Source organism: Vidua chalybeata, chromosome 10, assembly GCF_026979565.1.
Source record: "Vidua chalybeata isolate OUT-0048 chromosome 10, bVidCha1 merged haplotype, whole genome shotgun sequence".
Classification (NCBI taxonomy): Eukaryota; Metazoa; Chordata; class Aves; order Passeriformes; family Viduidae; genus Vidua; species Vidua chalybeata.
The window spans coordinates 9,334,855-9,354,705 of NC_071539.1; the positions used below are offsets into that span (position 1 = coordinate 9,334,855).

The window sequence follows — 19,851 nt, forward strand, 5'->3', positions numbered from 1 at the left end:
CAAAATGCAGACAACCAGTGTCACTAAGGATATGGAAACCAGGGCAAACAGTCTGTAGAATATATTTCTATTCTGCAGTGCAACAATTCCTCCTAAAAAAGATGTAAATTACTTGAACTTAAATTATTTTGGAAAAGACTGTAAGAATACAGGAATGAGAGAAAAACACAAGTGAGAACCATGTTAGTTATTAATATACAAATAAAAGATGTACAGAAGCTCTGTCAGTACAGCCCAAAGCACTAGCTTTGAGATCAGCAGCAAAAGACAAACCTTCAGAAATACTTCCCCATAATTTCTGCTGCATCTTTTCCCATCATGGCCTGACCTTTCACTAGAAGGAATTGTCTGCCTTGAAATGTACCAAATTCCATTTCTACTCCTACCAGTAAGCAGCCTTCAAACATGACTGCATCAGTAGTGTACATTACCAGAAATACAAGCACCACTGGCAGAGAATGCCCAGAAGAGGTTTGGAAAGTGTGAGAAACATGCCTGCATCACTGGGACACACAGGTCACCTGCCATGCTGAGATCAGAATAAATCTTTAAACCTCTGCACCCTGGGGGAAAACATTCAGGCTTGAAAATAGTACAGTTGTTTTCTGCAACATCCACACGACCTGAGAATGGTTCTGCTGTGCCTTCCTGGCTGCAGCAATTTGCTAGAAGACGTGCAGAAAGGATCACAAAAGAGCATTGACTGAAATGAACTTGTTTAAAACCTCAAGCTACCCTGAAAGCTCTACAAAGGCTGTAGAAACTAGGTGCAGGCCAGAGCCATCTTTTACTCCAAGGTTATGCTGAATCATCTAAATGGAGTACAGTTTGTTCATATTTCTGCAGCTGTTACATAAATAACCCTATTTTCCTTCTTTATTGGAGCTGATCTCTTTTAAAATATACACTCACAAATGTGAACAGCAAGCTCACCTCCCTACTGCTATCATTAAACAATAACGAGGAGCACGGCCGTTAATCAGAAACAGACTCCAATATAAAATCCTCTCAAAACCAGACTGGCCCACTTAAAACATATATCCCTGGAAAAGTTTCCAACTGCTGCAATATCCTACTGCGAGCTCCATTAAAAATACAGCTCTTCCCACAGCCATCCCATGCTTCCTTTGCTAGTGACACTCTGCTACTGGGTAGTTCTTCAGGATAGATTTGTGAACTACTTCAGCAAAAAAAATTCCTTTCCATCTTTTACTGAGGATGTAGCACAGGTGAATCCTCCATCCATTGACCAGATCTGATAAGAGGAGGCTGGAAACTCCACAAAGGTGCAAAGACAGTAGCTTATCTCTCTGCCTGTTGCCTAAGATCCTTCAAAGCAAAGAAACTGTCACAGTTCTGAATAAATTAGCAATGAATGCTCGAAGACAATTTAATTCTCCAAAATCTTCTGAAATGCCCTGATTTAGCTGTCTGATAGAGGAAGTGTGGGCAATTAATGTGGGTTTTTTTGTAGAAATGCAGTGTGCTATACACCAACAGAGAATTCTGAATTAGGTTCTGCATTCTCTGTTGATTTTTGGAGATCTCCTGACATCATGAGGATGCCAAGATATGTGGTTTGCTCATGTTGGGATTTTTTGGTGAGGTTTTTTAAAGTGTTTTGCATATGGGCAAAAGGGATGGAAAAAATAATAATTTCTTGTAACCACGTTTACATTTGGAATAAAAGCTGTGTTAACTCTTAACACAACTTTGCCCTCATGAGAGATTCAGCCTTGCCAGACCTGGACACGCTCTTAACTTTTAAAACAACACTTTGTCATAATAATTGCAGCCATCACAGCAACTTTTAGAGCCAAAAAGTTCACAGGGTACCTCCAAAACATGTCAAAAGGCTCTACAAGCAAAAGATTGAGGTTCCCACAGGGGCTCTCCTAAACACCAAAGAGCTGCAAACAGCCACAGCTTTGCAAGGAAGTGAACACAAAGAAGTGACCCCAAAGGACTCCCAGCACTGTTTTTGGACATGTCTAAGTCTAGAAATTCCTGAAAAAATTTTAAGTCAAAGTACAGATACCTTAGAAAATTTCACATGTGCTGATGGACTTATTACCCCTGCTTTCTCCAGCCACATTTCATGGGCTTAAAACAATAATACCCTACGTAGTGCCACAGGGGCCAGTGGACCACAGACTGAAAATCACTGAGCAAGATGCTCAATTCACACCAGGACAAAAAAAGCAACAAGTCCAGAGAGATTCAATTTGCACACAAGAAAATATCCCAGGAATTTGTGATAGGAGATAGATCTGGGTGTCTCCTGCCAGCTGCAGGTCTGTGGGCTGAAGTCCCCTGTGCCAGAAACTGAAGAGAAGCATGTCCCCAGCTAGACAGAGCCCAGTCCCAGCCAGGAACAGGTTGATGGAATGAACTATTTCTAAATTCCCCATCAGGATGCAAATTAAGGAGTGCGGCCACATCCCTCATCACTACATATATCCACAAGCCCCAAGTGGGAGTGACAGGGCTGCCATGGCTTTTTAGGCTTTCTGGCAGAAAGAATTCTGAAGAATTCTTGTTCACACTGATACTTTCTTTGAACACTTTCTCCAAATGGCTTATGGGTAAGAGAACAGTGCAGATGTAAGCACCACAAACCAGCTCACTGAGTGGCTCCTGCAGCATCTAAAACCCACATTGATGTGAACAGTAAATGGTCACAAGTCAGAGTTTCAACACTTTAGGTCTGAGGACCTGTGGGATCACAACACCATCATAAACCTCCAGTGATTCAGATGACAAAGTGGAAAGAGGGAGAACAGAGCTCAGCTTAGGATCCCTCAAGAAGACTCTTTCAATTTTCTGTGAAACAGAATGGAATTTTTTCCTTGAAAAAAACTCAAAACTGCTATTGCAGAGTACAATTAATTTTATTGGCTTCAAATTGTCTTTCACCTCTGCTTTTTTTATCCATTTTATAGCACTGTTATAGTACTCTGTACTTGGGTCTAAATGACATTACAATTCATTGGCCACATTGCACAGTATGAAATCAACTTTAAAAAATGGAAATTATGTCTTGGATGTTATCATATTGTGATGATATGCAAAAGCAAGAAAAACTAAACCCCTACCAAAAAAAAAAATCCCAACCTTTATCTTCATTATTAGGGGTGGATAGGCTAATATAATCATGGAATATTTCTAACCAAGCCTGTTACTGGATCTTATCAAACTAAATGAGCCGAGCTTGGATGGCAAAGTAAGCTTACAAGAGAAAAGTTCCTTTGGTCATAATCATCAAGATTTGGCTTCTGGAGCTTTACTTTCTGTTCTGTTGGCTTACGGCATAGTAAAAGTACAAATAAGGCAGAGGAGAAAGCTCAAAAGGCAATGAGAAGAAAAACACAACTTATAAGGCACACTGTGCTCATCTGACAATTCCCAGCATCCCATAAACACCAAAAAATAATTCAGCCAGTGACCTTCAAAAGACTGGATTCCTTTACCCATGGACTGTGTACACAAGGTCAAAGTTCCACTCGACTTTAGCCTGCAGTAGTGGTGTATTAGCTATTCAGCTGTAACTCCATAATGACAGGAGACAGCTGAGATCTGCTCAAATCAAATTACAGCTCTGATTATGCAAAACACTGTGGCTCTGAATTTTCTAAAACCAAGTCTGAGTGCAGTGTGAAGACGTCTGCTCCAAGATTTCTAAAAACAAGCAATTAAAACAACAGAAGAACTAGTTTATTACTCTACTTATATTTAGCAAAGAATACTTCAGGACAAATTATAGATACAAGTGTGTCAACAGCTGAATACAAACACTAGAATATTTTGTAAAATATATCTCATACCGTCAGGGAGTTGTTTACAGGACAAAGCATCATCAAGATCTCTGGCAGTTGATGGGTCGATGGTGAAAATGCATTCTTTCCTATCCAAAGGAAAAAAAGAAAAGAAAAATTTATCTCCCAGTCGTGAAGAAGGTATCAAAACACAGAGCCCATCAGAGACATCCAGACAACAACAACCATGTTTTCAGAAGACTCTGCTGAAACATCTTCCAATCTAATCTGAATTCTAAATCTAATCTATTTTTTAAAAAACAGTTTAGACAAGTGAATCTTCTTGGGCATTTTTTCATTTTTCTTTCTGGTTTAACTGCTTGGTCTTAGTAGCTTTTATTTCATTACAGATATTCCCTCACAAAAACTAAACAATTCAGCCCATCAAGTTCACTCCAAAGAAACAAGCAGGAAAAAGTCTAGATGCTTTGCAGCTAGAGTAAAAATAGATTGTTCCTAATTGCTAAGATAAATGGAACACAAATAACCCTCATGCCCATGCCAAAGAGTAGATGTCACACTATCTGACACTCCATGAGCACAGCTAGCACAGAGCAGAGGCACTGAAATACATACAAACTGAGCTGAATGTGACAAAACTGAGTGAGAGTTTTAGTCCCAGAAAAGACACCCAGGAGATGCAGGACTTTACAAAACCTACACTGCCAATTACGGACCAAAGGGAAAAGCAGGTTCAGTAGGAAGAAATGTGAAAGTTATAGGAAGGGCAAGCTCCAAATCAGCTCATTAGATCCTACAAATCAACTTGGTGCTCAGGAAAAGCTGAACATCCTTTTGCATGTGCTGTACCAGGTGGCACCCGGAACTTGCAGCCCTGCCCTGGAAGGCTCACATATGTATGTCCTGTAGCAGTGGGTGGCAGGAACACTGAGAACACACCAAGTAGGATCACAGATATGGTCTATGGCCATACAGATGGGACAAATAAAGCATCTGACTCAGGAACCATCAAGTTTAATAGAGCAGAGCCTGACACCAGTGAGACAAAACACCTGAAACATTCAGCAAATAAAACTTCCTGAACTCCTGCTTCAGGGGCCTCTCTTCATCCCAGGCTGTCCTACAGCAACTTCTTTCCCAGACCTCTGGACTACAGCAGAGTTCTCCAAAGCACTGTGAGGAATGTGAGACCAGAGCTGAAGAGCAATGAGGTCAGTACAGTAATGGGTTTGCTGGCTTATTTTGCTTTTATCTTAACTTTTAGAGTAAGCTCAGCCCCTCCCTAGTTAAAAGATCCCCAAGCACAATGGTATAGGCTGAGGCTGCCATGGAAGAGATCAGACCACTGCTTTTCTTCTTTTCTTTTTGCCACAGAAAGACTTATATCATGATGGCAACTCCCTTCTAGAGATGTGTAATGCAAACACACACTATTTTTCTTACAGCATAACCACTGGTATTACTCCTGGGATAGGAGAGATGGGAGGAGAAAATTACAGCAAATTCTTAAAGGAGCAAGTGTATGTGAAATTAGAAAGTCTTTTTGTATGGGTGCTATCTCAGTGAGAGCAGTATCCCCAGCTTTGCAGACCTACCACTTCCATGCTGAAATGTTCTGGGTGGGATTTGCTGGTGTCAGACAGCTGGCAGTATCTATCTATGTAATTCCACCAGGCACACTAAACAGAGATTTTCAAAGACATAAAAATCAGTAAAGCACTTCACTGCCTTCTGAGACTTTGAAAATCTTTTGGAATATGCTGGCTTTCACACTGGATAGCAAAGCTGCCTTAATCCCCAGATGCACATTAGTTTCTGATCCTTTGCATGCATCTAAACAAATTAAGAGACTGTGACACTGAAAGATATAAAATCTTTTAACTGCACCGGGACTTTCATCTGTTGGTGCCAACACTAGAAATCAACCAATTTTTAAAGGTTTACAAACAACCTTAATTCCATAAATGTGTATTCCTTAAAATTCCACATAAGGACAGAATTTCAGGATACCACCACTCCAAGGCACCAGGTAACTCTCTGTAGGGAGCTGTGCATATGCAGATAGACACTCCTATACTACAAACAGTATGGGGACACACACATGTGCCAGCCTGCATGTATTTATACCAGGTCCCATTAATGTACAGGGTATAAAGTGCCCTCCCCTTACTTCATTTAAAAGAGTCAACTGAATGGACACAAATGGCTTGCTTCATCTAGCAAGTGAGCAAGAAAAAAAGTTAAGACCTGCTTCAAAGAGAATGTAGGTTCCTGTGTCAAGGGAATACAGAGCTTATCCCAGATGTTCAGTGCCTGCTACCACAAGCATCTGCCACCCATTGTAGCTCCAGGCAGTTAAAAAATTAGCAGATTGGTTTCAACAAAGTGCATATTTGCAGCCTGCCCTAAATAGAAGTGAGCAGAAAAACAGGGAGTGCCAAATATTTTGCCACATTTATACAATGGTAGCAATGGGCTGTTTTGCTGAGATGTATTTGGCCAGTCAAGTCTACTGCAGAGGCCAATGGTGGTCCCAGTTCAGAGAGTCCAAACCTGTAAGTCTTTGTGCTCAGCTGCCCTTGGGAACATGCTGGCTGGCTCTGAGCTGTCTCTCAGCACAGGAATGGCAGGCACAGGCACAGCTCACAGCTGTCTGAGATCCATGAACTCACAGATGCAAAGCTGAAGTGAGGTCCAAATTCTGATCTAGCATTTCTCACCAGCTCAGATATGTTTAACCACCAGGCTCAGATCTGTTTCTCCTTTAGAACTATTCAAAGGACTTGGACTTGTAGCTTGTCACAGCTGTTTATTCTGGGCACAGACTGCAAGGTGAGGTAAGAAAGTGACTGAGCAAGTAAAACAAGGCATGATACTCCTTGGCATAAGGATACTGCAGAAGTGTTGCAGAGCCAGTGGCCAGGTAGTCAATGGGACAAGAGAAGCCAACCTCAAAGCAGACCTCCAAGTCCACATCAGTAGGATAATCCTGGCACACAGGCCTACACCTAGATGAAATTTTCTGAGTGAATTTTGGCTCACCAGTAACAACATTATAAAGTGTGATTAATTATATTTCTGGTTTTCAGTTTCTATTACTGAAGAAGTTTCAGATGACCACAGGAACAAGGGCTGGCACGTGGGATTCACGGAATGATGGGACTGCAGCTCTCAGCCTGAGGGCAGCACCCTGTACACATACTCCTTCACATTCTCAGCTATCTCCTCCTGCTCTTCCTCCAGGCCCAGTGGTATCACTTTTATCTCCAGGATGCTGCAGAGAGCTGTCTCTCATCCTGGAGAATCAGGGAATGCAGTGGAAGCAAGGGTAGGAAAGGCTGGGTGTGGGCAGCATAGCCTGCTTGCTGCTCTGCAAATTGTCCCCTCCCTTGGCACCTACACCAGCCACTCCTGCACACACCTCCAGGAGGACCCTGGAGGCAGCTGGAAAAACCACCTGGATGAAGAAACAACACTGCTCTCAGCTATGTGGCAAATATGGCCTGTGAAGGGGAAGGGGCTGACCAAATTCCTGCCCTGACCGTACTGTCTGCCTGTGCAATACCCCAAAGGCTGTGGCACGAGTGATCTCAGAGAGATCAGACCACATTTCTGACTGTAACCAGTAACAAGACCAGCCTGCAGAGAGTTGTTTCATTAAACCACAAGGGACAGAATCTTTCATGCACCTGCTGAGGAAGATGTTACTTAAATCCACAGCTACAGGCACACGTATTTGCACTGACTACAGGCATATACAAACTGGCAGTATCTCCAGCCTCTGGAGGGCCATCAAGGTGACCTTGTGGGTTAAGAAGTTTGGTCATCCCCCTCTCTCCCTTCTTTCAGGGCCTCAAAGGAAGCATCTCTCATTGTCATCACACCTAATAAAAACCTGGTTTATTCGTTGTCAAAACATACTTGTAAAAGTAATGAGATGATCTAAGTCCACTTGTTCCAACATACACACAACTTGGTTAAAAGAAAATGGTTTAATATAAGATAGATGTCTCTTTTAAGATAGAGACACACAGAGTTAAGAGATTTTCTGGTCCTCATGCTGGAAAGGACTGGAGATACATATGTGCCTTTGAGAACCCCTCAGCACTGGTCAAAAAAAAATCATTTCATTGTGAAAACTTCCACTTTTTACAAGACCATCTTCAAGAAAAACAGATGTCTAATGCAGGTTTGCAGAGGTGAACTTGCTCTGGCATGGAGTTTCTGCCAATGGAGGAACTCCTTTCCTCCCTTCTCCTTATTTCAGAGGTTTCAAGCACCAGAGCAAGGCAATGCCTGCAAGACTTTGGGAGGATGAGGGGAACTACTCACAACTGACCATGGTGGACCTGCAAGCAAGAGTCAGGAAAGCAGGAGCCACCCAGACTGCCCAGACCCTGCCAGGCCCCAGCAGCACTGGCCAAGCCACCCCTAACCCCATGGCAGTGACAAGGGCCTAAAGATCCTGCTAAAGCTGGATCTGTCTGGCATCTTGCAAATCAACCACCTGGGGAAAAAAAAATTACAGAATAGAGCACTTAGTTTATTGCACAGTAACAACAGTGTCAACCTATACAGGCTGGTATATCAATCCTAATTTGAAGAAAGCTAATTAAGTGCAGTGCTCTTTGCGCAGCTTCAGGAAGACTAATTAAAGCAGACAAGCATGTCTGCAGAGCAGTTAGTCTTTTTACCTTTAAAAGGACCTAAAATAAATGGCTAGTGCAGCAGTAGAGGTAAGATAAGTAGTTTGTTGGGAGATGGAATTACCGTCATGGTAATTAAAATGTTCACAGATCACAGGACTGCAACAGCAGTTTGTTTTACTTTGTGCAAATACATACATCTATGTATACATCTGTGCTAAAGTATTCACAGGAATCAGCAGAGAAAACACTGCACAGTTGGTGCCTCAAAGATTGGTACAATATATTCATTTTTACCAGTTAAACTGTTCAGAATTAAACATATCACTTAGTTTGACCATAAAATACAAACACCTACGACATCAGGAGATTACAAATTCCAGTGGTCAGGGCTCACTCTTTGCTCAAGAGAGAGGCTACGAGGATGAAGCACTGCAATGGTAAGCCATGGGCTCAGGCTGTTTTAGAGGCAAGGTTTCTGGCATGACCACCCAGCTGGGCAAAACTTGAGTGTTAACAGTGCAATTTTCTTGCTGCTTGAAGAAAAGTGCCAGTTTGGTACACAGTAGACAGATCCTCCTGTATAACTCAATGATCTTCCCAAGCAGCAGCACATAGATGAGACAACTCACCAGTGGAGACATGGAGCCCAGATTTTCACCACTAATAAATGCCAACAACATGAAATACCAGTCCAGAGAACTGCATGTACCCACCAGAGCATCAGAAAACCCTTCATGAAGCAAGACATTGTCCTTATCAGCTGGTGTAACCCCTCATGGCAGGCAGAGCCCTAAAGAAGCAAAGTATGACCCAGCTATTCAGGAACCAGGCAAAGCAGAGGATGGAGGAATTTCACCCCAGGCAACACAAGCACAAGTCAGCTGGCAGCCAAACCATGTCCATGCTCCTGTGTGACAGATCACCACTCCTCCTTGTCCTGGCAGCAGCCACCACCATCTCAAGACACTCGGGCTGAAGCCCCAGCTTTGGCATTTGTCTGAACTTGGACTGCTCAGGAATGCAACTGTGAGCAGAGTTTAGACTGCCAGGTCTCATGAGAGAAAAAAAGAGGTTCTTTGCAAGAAAATCAAAGCACCTAAGGAAGGTGCTGAGCAGGGAATCTCTGGAAGTCTTCCAACAGGAACAAGGGGCTGGAATAGAAGGAAATGGAAGGGAAGTAAATGAAGTGGAACAGAATAGAATTTGTTTCAGTTGGAAGGGACCAACAACAATCATCTGGTCCAACTGCCTGACCAATTTAGGGCTGACCAAATTAAAGCATGTTGTAGTTAAGGGCTTTGTCCAGATGCCTCTTAAACACTGACAGGGTTGGGGCATTGATCACCTCTCTAGGAGAGCTGTTACCACCACCTTGATAAAAAAGGGCTTCCTAATACCCAGACTAAACTTCCCCTGGTGCAGCTTTGAACCATTCCCACATGTCCTATCACCAGGGAGAAGAGATCAGCACCTCCCTCTCCACTTCCCTGTATTAGGAAGCTGATAGAATTAAGGCACCTGAACTTAATTCCCTTATTTATCTACCACTATTCTGACTCCCCTCCCACGGGCAACTTTCAGACCAAAGCAGTCTCCTGTGATGTTCACTAGACATTTACAAAGACCAACACATCCAAAACAACTACAAAAGAGAACAAAGAACACACCAGAAGCCTGAAGGTGGCTGAAACCTGCTGTCTGTGAATTCCAGCATTCAACCAGCTCACTGGCTACACACTGATACCCTGCCCTGCCCCAGGCTCAGTTGGCCCACAGTCCCTCCAGTCATCCAAAGGCTCTTAAAGCACCAAGCTGAATCTTTTGCAGAAGCATCAGCCCATTTCCAAAGTCCAGGCTGCTTCAGCTGGAGGTGAGACAGGAATGGCCATTGCTTATTAAAGTTTCAGCAGGGCAAGCCTTCTTTAAACTTGAGTATGTCAGTGCTAAGACATTTACAGTACGAGTGACTGCATGTCTAGACACTTGCAGTGCATTTACATTCTTCTAGGGACTCCTTAGATTGTCCTGTTCTCTCCACTTTGTGAATACATACAATAGCTTGGTGGGAGTGAAAGCTCAGCCTCCTGGTTTACCCTTATTAACTCCAGCTCAAAGCTGGCATTTTAAAATTAAGCATATCAAAGGCACTTTTAGAATCTTAAAGCTCTTCAGGTCATTTCTAAGACCCTGCTGGAGCACCATCTTGCAAAAGCTAAGCAGACACCATTTCTCAGAGCTGGAAACAGTTGTTTTAATTTGAGAACAGGCATCCTAGAGCTGTCAACTCACTCCAGTGAATGCTACTAACATTTTTTCACACAACAATTCCCTTGTTATGGCAACCACAGAAATCAATCTCGTTCTTCAATCACAAGTAAACCCAGCTCAACCACAGTGTCGGCGCAGGTTTGTTACAAAGTGCCAATAAGCAAAGGATTTATCTGCCAATATTCATCACTCAAATCGGGATGAAGTACCCTTTCTCCAAGAGAAATTTCAGACCAATCACTGCCTGAGCATTTGAGACTTCAACATCTCACTCCTATAGACATTTGTTACTTGTAGTGTCTACCACATTTGCCACACTTGATGCTGGCAGATTTTAGTTAAAACCCAAGAGTGGCTGCTTCCAAGACAGCTTCTTAAAAGGAAAATATTTTAAAAATATGCCTTCAAGAGAAGTACCCTGACAAATCTCTGATGGCACTCTGAATGCCCTGTAACAGACTGACAAAGATACTTGACACATCACAAAACTCTTTTGGCATGGTGCATAAATTTAAAAGTGAACTATAATTATAAAATAATTGGAAGCAAAAACTAATCCTTCCAAACACTGAGTGTTATAAACCCCCTAAAAATCCAGCAGAGCACAAAATGCATTAAAAGCCCAACTTCAAACCAGCACTACTCTTTTTAATTTCTCTGTGTTTATGTTTCAGCTGATGTCCTGTCCTGGTTCAGAAAACAGACCTCAGTCCAAGAGAGCAGCTGACAATGACTCCTGGTGTATTACACATCTACAACAATAAACTTTTACATTTTCACCAGGGACTGCTCACTGGATTGCTGAACCAGAATCAATTATTCCTTCTATTTATCCTTCTATTATTTCCTCCATATTTATGTCCTCCAAGTAAGAGGGAAGACAGAAAAAAATCCCCACTGCAGTCTTACACCTATATAGCTTGAAAAGCCAAAATATATTTATAAACGAGATCAGAGTCTCTGGGAGGCCAAGTACCAGCAGTATTTCCTACAAGTCAGGCTGTAATTGTGCCACAAATATAATGAGTTCTCTGCACCACCACTATCCCACGCAAGAAAGCAAAGTGTAATTGAAAATGCACTTGCATTATATAAAGTATTTTAATCATAGATGCACAGGGCGAGAAATGGAAGAGACATTAGGTCACCCAGCCTCCACAGGTCAGAGCCAGGCTGCTCATGACAATACATTTGCAGGGACTTTCTCCTGTATGGTATTGAGCACCTTTAGTGATGGAGTTTCCAGCCCTTTCTTTAGCAGTCTACACTACAGTCTATTTTGGGTTTGACAGGAAAGGCTTCCTCTTTGTTTTACCTTACTTGTCCTTATAACACCCCTTTCTACCCTCCCACCATCGTAAATGATTCTCATTTTTTCATTTTGGTCCACATATTTTTAACTATCAACTACTATATCTTTCACAAACTTCTAGTTTCAGTGTTGGCAGATACACATTGAACAGTTAATCCTTCCTTGTAAATCAATCTCTTATCTCCCAGAATATTTGTGCTAGTCTTTTCCAGACTGTCCCATTTCTAATCCATGCTGTGATATCTCCAGGACAGCTCTGCCTCATACACTTGCATTTGGGCCATCTATATTACAATTTATGGGTTCGTTGGTTTTTTTATGGAGTGATCTGAGAATAACCTGGTAACAAAGATCCAATCACCCAAAAAGTGAGACAGATGGACAGGTTAAAGCATGTTTCAGATCACTCCATCAGAGTGGAATCACAAGGAAAATTCTGTTCCTTGTAATGACCAGCCTGTCCTTGTGATCAGCTCTGAAATACCACAGGGATACACAACCTCACCAGCTGGAGTAGTTATGGCTTTCTTCAGCTACAGCACCAGAGACAAATGGTTGACACCAAGACTTGGACACTTCATCTCTTGTCCATGCTGTGCTATTTGACCTATAGTGAGAGCAGGGTACCAGCAAAGCACTGTGATATCAAGGGGCAGTATTTGGCACACCTGAAATGCACCACTTAACATATATAAACATGAAAGGCTATGGCACTTTCCTCTGCTCATCAAAATGTCACCTTGTGATTCAGTGGAATCCAGTAAGAAACAGAGACACTTATTTAAGATTTTATCCTCATCTCCTTCTGTTACTCCCTCCACTTCTCTCCATAAAATAAGTATCCAGGCAAGAACAAGATTGTATGTATAACAACCTAGGTGCAAAAGTTATGACTGTTTTCCCCAACTAAACAGATTTCTAACAAAGTAAGATTAGGTGTGATGGCCTACAAGATCAGAAAGCAAAAATCCTATCCAACCACACACCACCAATTCTGCTTGAAGCTGCACTTCCAGTGATCACATACACCTTCCTATAAGGAAAAAGGTGAACTTACCCTGTATCTGTACACCAGGCACTGGTAACAGCATTTGAGAGCACAGAACATGCATCATTTTGTTCAAAACAGGGCCACCATAATTGCTGTAGCGATACTGTAGTAGAAAATATTATGAAAACAGAGAGGAGGACCAAAGAAACCAACCAGAAGCAAGGAGCTGAATCACATCACTGGCAACAGCACCTCGAGCATATTTACTCCAGAGTTTTACTTACTCAGGTAATGGCAGAGAAAGGAGCTAACATGAGCTCTCCTCATCAGTCCAAGAATGGCACGGTCCCCCAGCCTGCCTGGAGAGCAGAAGCAGCCAGAGCAGGTACAGTCACCATCACCAGGTTCTGGAATCAATCCTATTACAGAGGAACTGGATCTGATATGCTTAGACACCACTGAGTAATCCTTTGTATGTCACCTATGTATCTAATCCAATGTATCTCTCTATGGAGAACATTTAATCAGTCACAGAACAGCTCAGTGAGAGCAGAGATCATAATCTGGCCCTTTTTGTGTCTCCACTCCAAGATAACAGCCAGTTCTGAAGCAATGTTGCTTCTACATTTCTAAACAAGTAATTTCTCAGTTTCCATCAGAAACCAGAGCATATTTACATATCCTATTATAGCTGAGTAAGACTTGCTCTACTTAACACTAGCTTTTTTGTAGTGGAAAATCTCCTGGAAACAAGCTGTTTAACAATGTTTTATCTTCCCTGCACTCATTCCTAACTAAAGTTGTCCACCTGCCTTGGAAAGACATCTGTTTCAGAGGCTGACTGCTTTCCTCCAACAGCCCTTGCACTGGTCAAGGCTGCCATTTTTACCATCACCTCTAATTTTATCAACCAATAATCTCCTCGGGCATCTACTGCAAAGACCATGCTGTCAAACCCTTACTATACACAGTGCTAATCCCTGTTACCAGCTGTAACACTCCTTGAGAAAGAAATAAATGCAAAGTAGAGCTGCAGTGCAGGTCCCAACAGTGCTGCAGAGCCTCCCTCCCCAGTGGGCAGAGGGACACAGCAGAGCACCTCTGCTCTTCTTCCCTTATCAGCCAAAGGAAGGATGCCACATTTCTAATTGGGCAGCCAAAATTACAAATTTGGCCTCCGACAACTTGGATCAGTTGCAATTGAGGTCCTGTGCTGAAACAGCAAGATGCAAATTTTAACTGAAAGCTTCATTGCATTCATTTACCTGCAAGAGCAAAGTTCAATAACTCTGCCCTGCAAGGGAAGCAAGAGAGCACAAACTGTCTCCTGCCAATGCAGTGGATCCTGGCTGGCCTCCTCTGCTGCCCTTTCAGCCTTGTGGGAGGAACAACCCTTCAGAGGGACCTCAGCAAAGAAACAGTCTGATGGGAATCTCATGAAGCTCAAAGGGAAAAACAGAGTCCTGCACACAGGGAGGAATAGCCTCATGCACCAGCACAGACTGGGGAAGGACCAGCTGGAAAGCAGCTTGGCAGAAAAGGATGTCCTGATGGACAAGTTAAACATGAACCAACAATATGTCACTGCAGCAAAGGCAGCCAAGAGCCTCCTGGGCTGCACTAGCAGGAGTGTTGCCAGAAGGGCAAAGGATGCATTCCTTCAGGCCTTCCCCTCTGCTTGGCACCAGTGAGATCACAACTGGAGTGCTGTGTCCAGTTCTGGGCTCCTCAGTACCAGGGAGAGATCAACAAAGGGCTGCACGTTCGCTGAAGCGCCTTGACGATGATTAAGGAATTGGAGCATCCAACCTACAAGAAGAGGCTGAGAGAGTTGGGATTGTTCAGCTTTGAGAAGCAGAGAGATCTTTTCAATGTGAAAATACACCTGATATAGGGAGTAAAGAAGACAGCAAGACAATTTCCAGTGGTATCCAACAGGACAAGAGACAATGGGCACAAAACACAGGGGAATCTACTTGAAGGAAAAAACCACACATTTTTATGAACCCCAGAACATGCTCCTCACAGGGGTTGTGGAATCTTCATCTTTGAAGCTATCCAAACCCCAAATGGGCACAGCCCTGAGCAGCCTGCTCCAGCTAACCCTGCTCTGAACAATGGGGTTGGAGTAGATGATCTCTAGATCTGCCTTCCAAGCTGAACAGTCTGATGATTCTTCAGAGTTTAGCCCTGCTCAGCTGAAGGCGGTTTCTGCTCCTCAGAACACATCCATCTTGTAGATATTTCAGAGTTCCCTGCCACAACACCCTTTCTCTGCTCAGTATTTTTAGCTCATTGTTTTGTATTTTGCCAGCTGAGAAACTGCAGTTTGTAATTTTACCTTCAGCTTCATATTTCTTCTTAAAAGTGAATACAATGTCCTGTTTATAATAATAAAATCACTAGTTGGCAGGATGACATCAAATGGAAAAAGAGAAAGCAACTGGAAAATTTAGAGCAAGCAATTTTGAGTGCCAAGTTTCACATTTGTAATAGTCCAGCGGAGGTCAACAGGCTCACTTATTATTAGGCAAATGGTAAAGAAATAGATATCCTCTAGTTCTTCCATGTTAGACTATATAAACCATCTCAACTTGAACAGGTTCTAATACTTTCCAAAAAAGTGATGTTATACATTTTCCACAGTAACACCAACAATGGGAGACAGGCAAAAGGCAGAATTGCTTTGCAAAGAAAGGCCTTTTTTCTCTCTCCAAAATTTAGGTTTTTGTTTCCCACTATGATTGGACTTTCCTGGCTTTACTTTCTTGTCCCAGTTAAGCAGTAAAGGAAACAAAAAGATATGAATGAAATTAGAAACATTTGGAATGAGTCTTAGAAATAGCTTTTTGGTTTCTTAGACTCCTGGCTTCAAATGGCTTCCTCCTCCCTCTGCCCCCAGCTCCTGCACCCACCTCTGAAATTTGTATTTCCTTCTTTGCCCTCACACTCTTTTCTTCAGGGGCTACATTTTGTCCCAAAGCAAACAGGGAAATGAAAATTACATGTTGTAACACTGGAAAAGACCGGAAAGTGGTTGAAACTTTGCACCCATCAACATTTGTCTCTATGACATTAATCCTCCAATGTTTCCCTAAAAGCAGAAACCAAACACTTCTCAAACTTCTAATGAAACAAATATCAATTCCAGTCAACCTGAATAATAAAATGAGCACTCCAGTCCTATCTGCATTATCATATTCAAAGTCTCTGGAAGAGAAGTTTCCTCAACCACACATTCTGATACTTCATGAACCTTCATGCTCTCTCTGAAACGCAACTGCAGGATGCAAAACCAACACCTAATACTTGCCCAGTGCTTTTCATTACAAGTTTTGGGTGCTCTTTAGAAACAAGTAAGCTGGGAATGCTTGTGAAATACTTGTCTAATTTTACAAATAAACCCATGCAGGTGAGAAACAGATGTCCACGGCAAAACTGTGTAAAAGTGGCAGAGCAGAGTGTTAAGCCAGTTAAATCATGTCAAAGCCATCCACAAGGTTTGGATCTTTTCTGCCTTAAGTAATATTGAAATATTATGTAAACCTTTCTTTGTGAGCTATTACTGGAGAGGTGAAGGAAAAAAAGATCTCTTGGAAGCAATTCTACACAGGCTGTGTAGGTGAGATCACAGTTGCTGTCCAAATAGAATATGCATGGCAAGAACAGGCTTCCTGTAAAACTGAAAGACTTGCAGGAAGATCAAGGAACATATTTACAAGATGGCATGGTTAAAATGTTTTTCCCTCTTGCCCAGCCTCAGCAGCTTGGTGAAACACTTTGTCTCACTTTCATCTAGAACCACACTCACAAACACCTCTGGTGCAGAGCTGCTCTCTCCACGCTCCATACTCTGACTCCCAGACCACAGCTCGGACACTGGTCAGCAGAACACACAAACTGCCTTTTGAGGAGGAACAGGTCATTTCCCAAGACAAAAGGACACAAGGAAAATATCTCAGGAAGAGGAAACACACAAAAATACAAGACATTTTTTGGGTCTCAGTTCCAAATCCCACAACTTTTATACATGACACTAAAAAATTTACAGTCCTGTATTACAGAACTGCAGAGGATTTACTAGAGGTGAAAGTACTTTAAGCTAAACTCTAACATGTGTTTACTCTAGTCAAGCAAGCAATGTGTAAACTGAATTTGGATGAGGTATTTACAAGTGTTAACATGGCTGTTTTAGGAGAAAAGATGAGTTTGTATTTCACTGCAATTAATTTATATCATACGCTCAGACTACTGTACAATAATCTGAGAAGCCTGACAGATCACCAGGCACAAAGTACAGCAAAGATGGGCACTCATAGAGGCAGGTGTGTGAGATCCCCTGGGAAACAAGGCATAACTCAGATGTGCACCCAGAACAGACAGCCAAGTTCAGATGTATTCCTCTGAATGCCATCCTGGGCCACGTGTACTGGCCCTTTGTAGGACAGTGCAGACCACAGCACACTTATTGCTGACAATATGAAAGCTGATATCTAATAACAAGTTAAGGCCAAGCTACCTTGGGGCTTATAAAAAACAGTCTCAAGGTCTTCTGGTCTCACCCATCAGAGATGCCAGCCAGGTCTCCAACTACCTGACACTACCTCCCTACAATTCACACTGCATTTACTAATAAAATTAATTTTCTTTCTGAGTAGACAAACCCTTTTCTGTGAGGAAATGACAAGTAAGAACTCACCTGTATTTTATTGTCCGTAACTAGAAATCTCATGTTATCTCCATATGTGTTTAGACCACAGACTGGTTAGTCAGCAGTGTGGCAGTTGACATTAAAAGGATTAGCAAATTAAGCTCAAATAATTGTCTTAAAAATTTTGACTGTTAAATGTTTATATTTGAGAGGATCAAAAGGAAATCTACTTTGTAGTGTGCACTGTGGTCAGGAAGGGGCAGAGAGGGATTTAAATGGCTTAACCACAAAACTCTTATCACCTTGATAAGTCCCAGTGTAATAACTCAGCAATAAAAGCAAGAAATGCACTTGGAATTTGTTTCCAAAACTGACTGTCTGACTGGAGACAAGTCAAGCTCTTTATTTGCTTAAAAGAACTCGGTCAGAAGAAAGAGAGAAGGCTACTGAACTGTAGTCAAGAATATAAAAATAAGCACTTTCAAGTGACATCTGAACAGCAGCATTCAGTATCTACTTTTTTTTTTTTATGCTACCTGAAGCCTGCAGTCTGGATCTGGTATCTGAGTGTTAGCATTAGTCAATCAGGAGTGTGATTCTCTGCTGAATTATTTCACTGTATGGCAGTGGAAATCCAGAAAGCTGAAACAGTAAGGAGGCTGCAGGCTCCAGAGCAGAATTAGGTCCAAAGCAACACCTGGAGTACAGTACAGATACAAATACATTTTCAGCCTTGAAATAAAAATGGCTGCAGTTTATCAGCTTATCTGCTCAAACTGTAATGTCCATACAAGTAGCACAGATAAGTGAAGAGGAAGAGGAGCCTGCTGCATATATACAGGTGCTTGTACCAGTGCAGTGTCCAGAGGCATCAGCCTCCCAGGGCTGCTTCACCTCAGCATTACACAAGACAGCAATGAATCTGCCAGCTGAGTCAAGATGCTCCAGCATAAGCAAGGCTGGAAGCAGAACACATCATGTCTTCTTACTAATGTATTTATTGTTTACCTCCATCATCCTTTACTGCAAAGTGACATTCTAAACAAATAATTTTTCTTTGGTCTTTAAATCTTTTCTAGTAAGGATGTCTCTAAAATCTGACACTCAGAAGTGTAGCAAATCCACTAGTTTTGGGTAGTCCAGCAATGTCAATGTCTGCCATTCAACAGGCTGTGAAGTTCCTGAAAGCTGGTTGGGAGCACCACTAAATTGCAGGGATGGCTGATGTGAGGTAGGTGGACAGTCTTTATCTGTCTTAAGTCTCAGACTAACAACGTCCCAGATCACTGATCTGCCAGGCATTCAGAAAATCTCTGCTATAAAACTACCACTAAAATGCATAATAAATTCCAGACAAAATCATAAAGCTTTCAGATTAGGCGCCGAACACCAAATTTTCAATTTTCAATAGTTCTTTGGAGAAAAAGCCTCTCTGCCTCACAAAATACTTCTCCAAAGTAACTGATCTGGGTTTGTCGGTACTTTCAAAAGTAGTTTATTTTTATGCTTTCTAGCACAGCTAAAGTATAACATGATACATTTAATAAAGTCAGTGCCTTTACAAAATGTGATGAAAGTAAAACAAAATAGCACAACCCTGCACCAACCCAAGGAGTGTAGGACCATGCTTTTTTTGTTACCTTAAATCTCTTCTTTTGGCCAGCTCTCCTGGTGAGATAACCCAGGGCAAGTTCTGGGGAAGACATTCCAGGACTTCAGGGGAAAAGTCAGAGAAATCCACACCATACTCCATCAGGATCCCTTCTGATTCCGGCTCGATCTCTCCAGCCTGTCCAAGACTTTTGCACAACTGCCTGCAGAAAGAAAGGGATGCTTTTTTAAAGTGTATAATTACTACTGTCATGTTGCTACTGTCCCTGCAGAGAAGTTGCTGAGCCCTCAAATACATTCTTTCACCCATTCACTTCTCCCTAAGTTTTGGCAGAGGACTGAGCAGGAATTCAAACCATACCATGACTTGTGTCTGCTGGAAATGCAAAACACTCACCAGGCACTACCTTGGGCTGTTTTTGTGTATCTCACTTGAAGTAGACATTTTAAATTATTAGGTTTTTGTGAAGGTAAGAAATTTTCCAATTTTAGAGAGAAATGCATCCAACAGGGATAAGAAAACCACAGCTGTCCACACTAGCATTACACATGGCTGCCTTGAGACCCTCCCTCCTCTCCTCACCACTGAAAAA

The 19,851-nt window shown here is 42.2% G+C and overlaps 1 protein-coding gene across 1 annotated transcript in view; it reads right to left on the minus strand.

The window, feature by feature from the left end:
* DIS3L2 (DIS3 like 3'-5' exoribonuclease 2) overlaps positions 1-19,851 on the minus strand; it is a 182,270-nt gene that overhangs the window by 84,581 nt on the left and 77,838 nt on the right. Inside the window, exons 10-11 of the mRNA XM_053951730.1 lie at positions 19,288-19,461; positions 3,825-3,904 (exon numbers count right to left, since the gene is read on the minus strand). Of these exons, the coding sequence (XP_053807705.1) occupies positions 3,825-3,904; positions 19,288-19,461 (254 nt within the window). The remainder of the gene's footprint in view (positions 1-3,824; positions 3,905-19,287; positions 19,462-19,851) is intronic.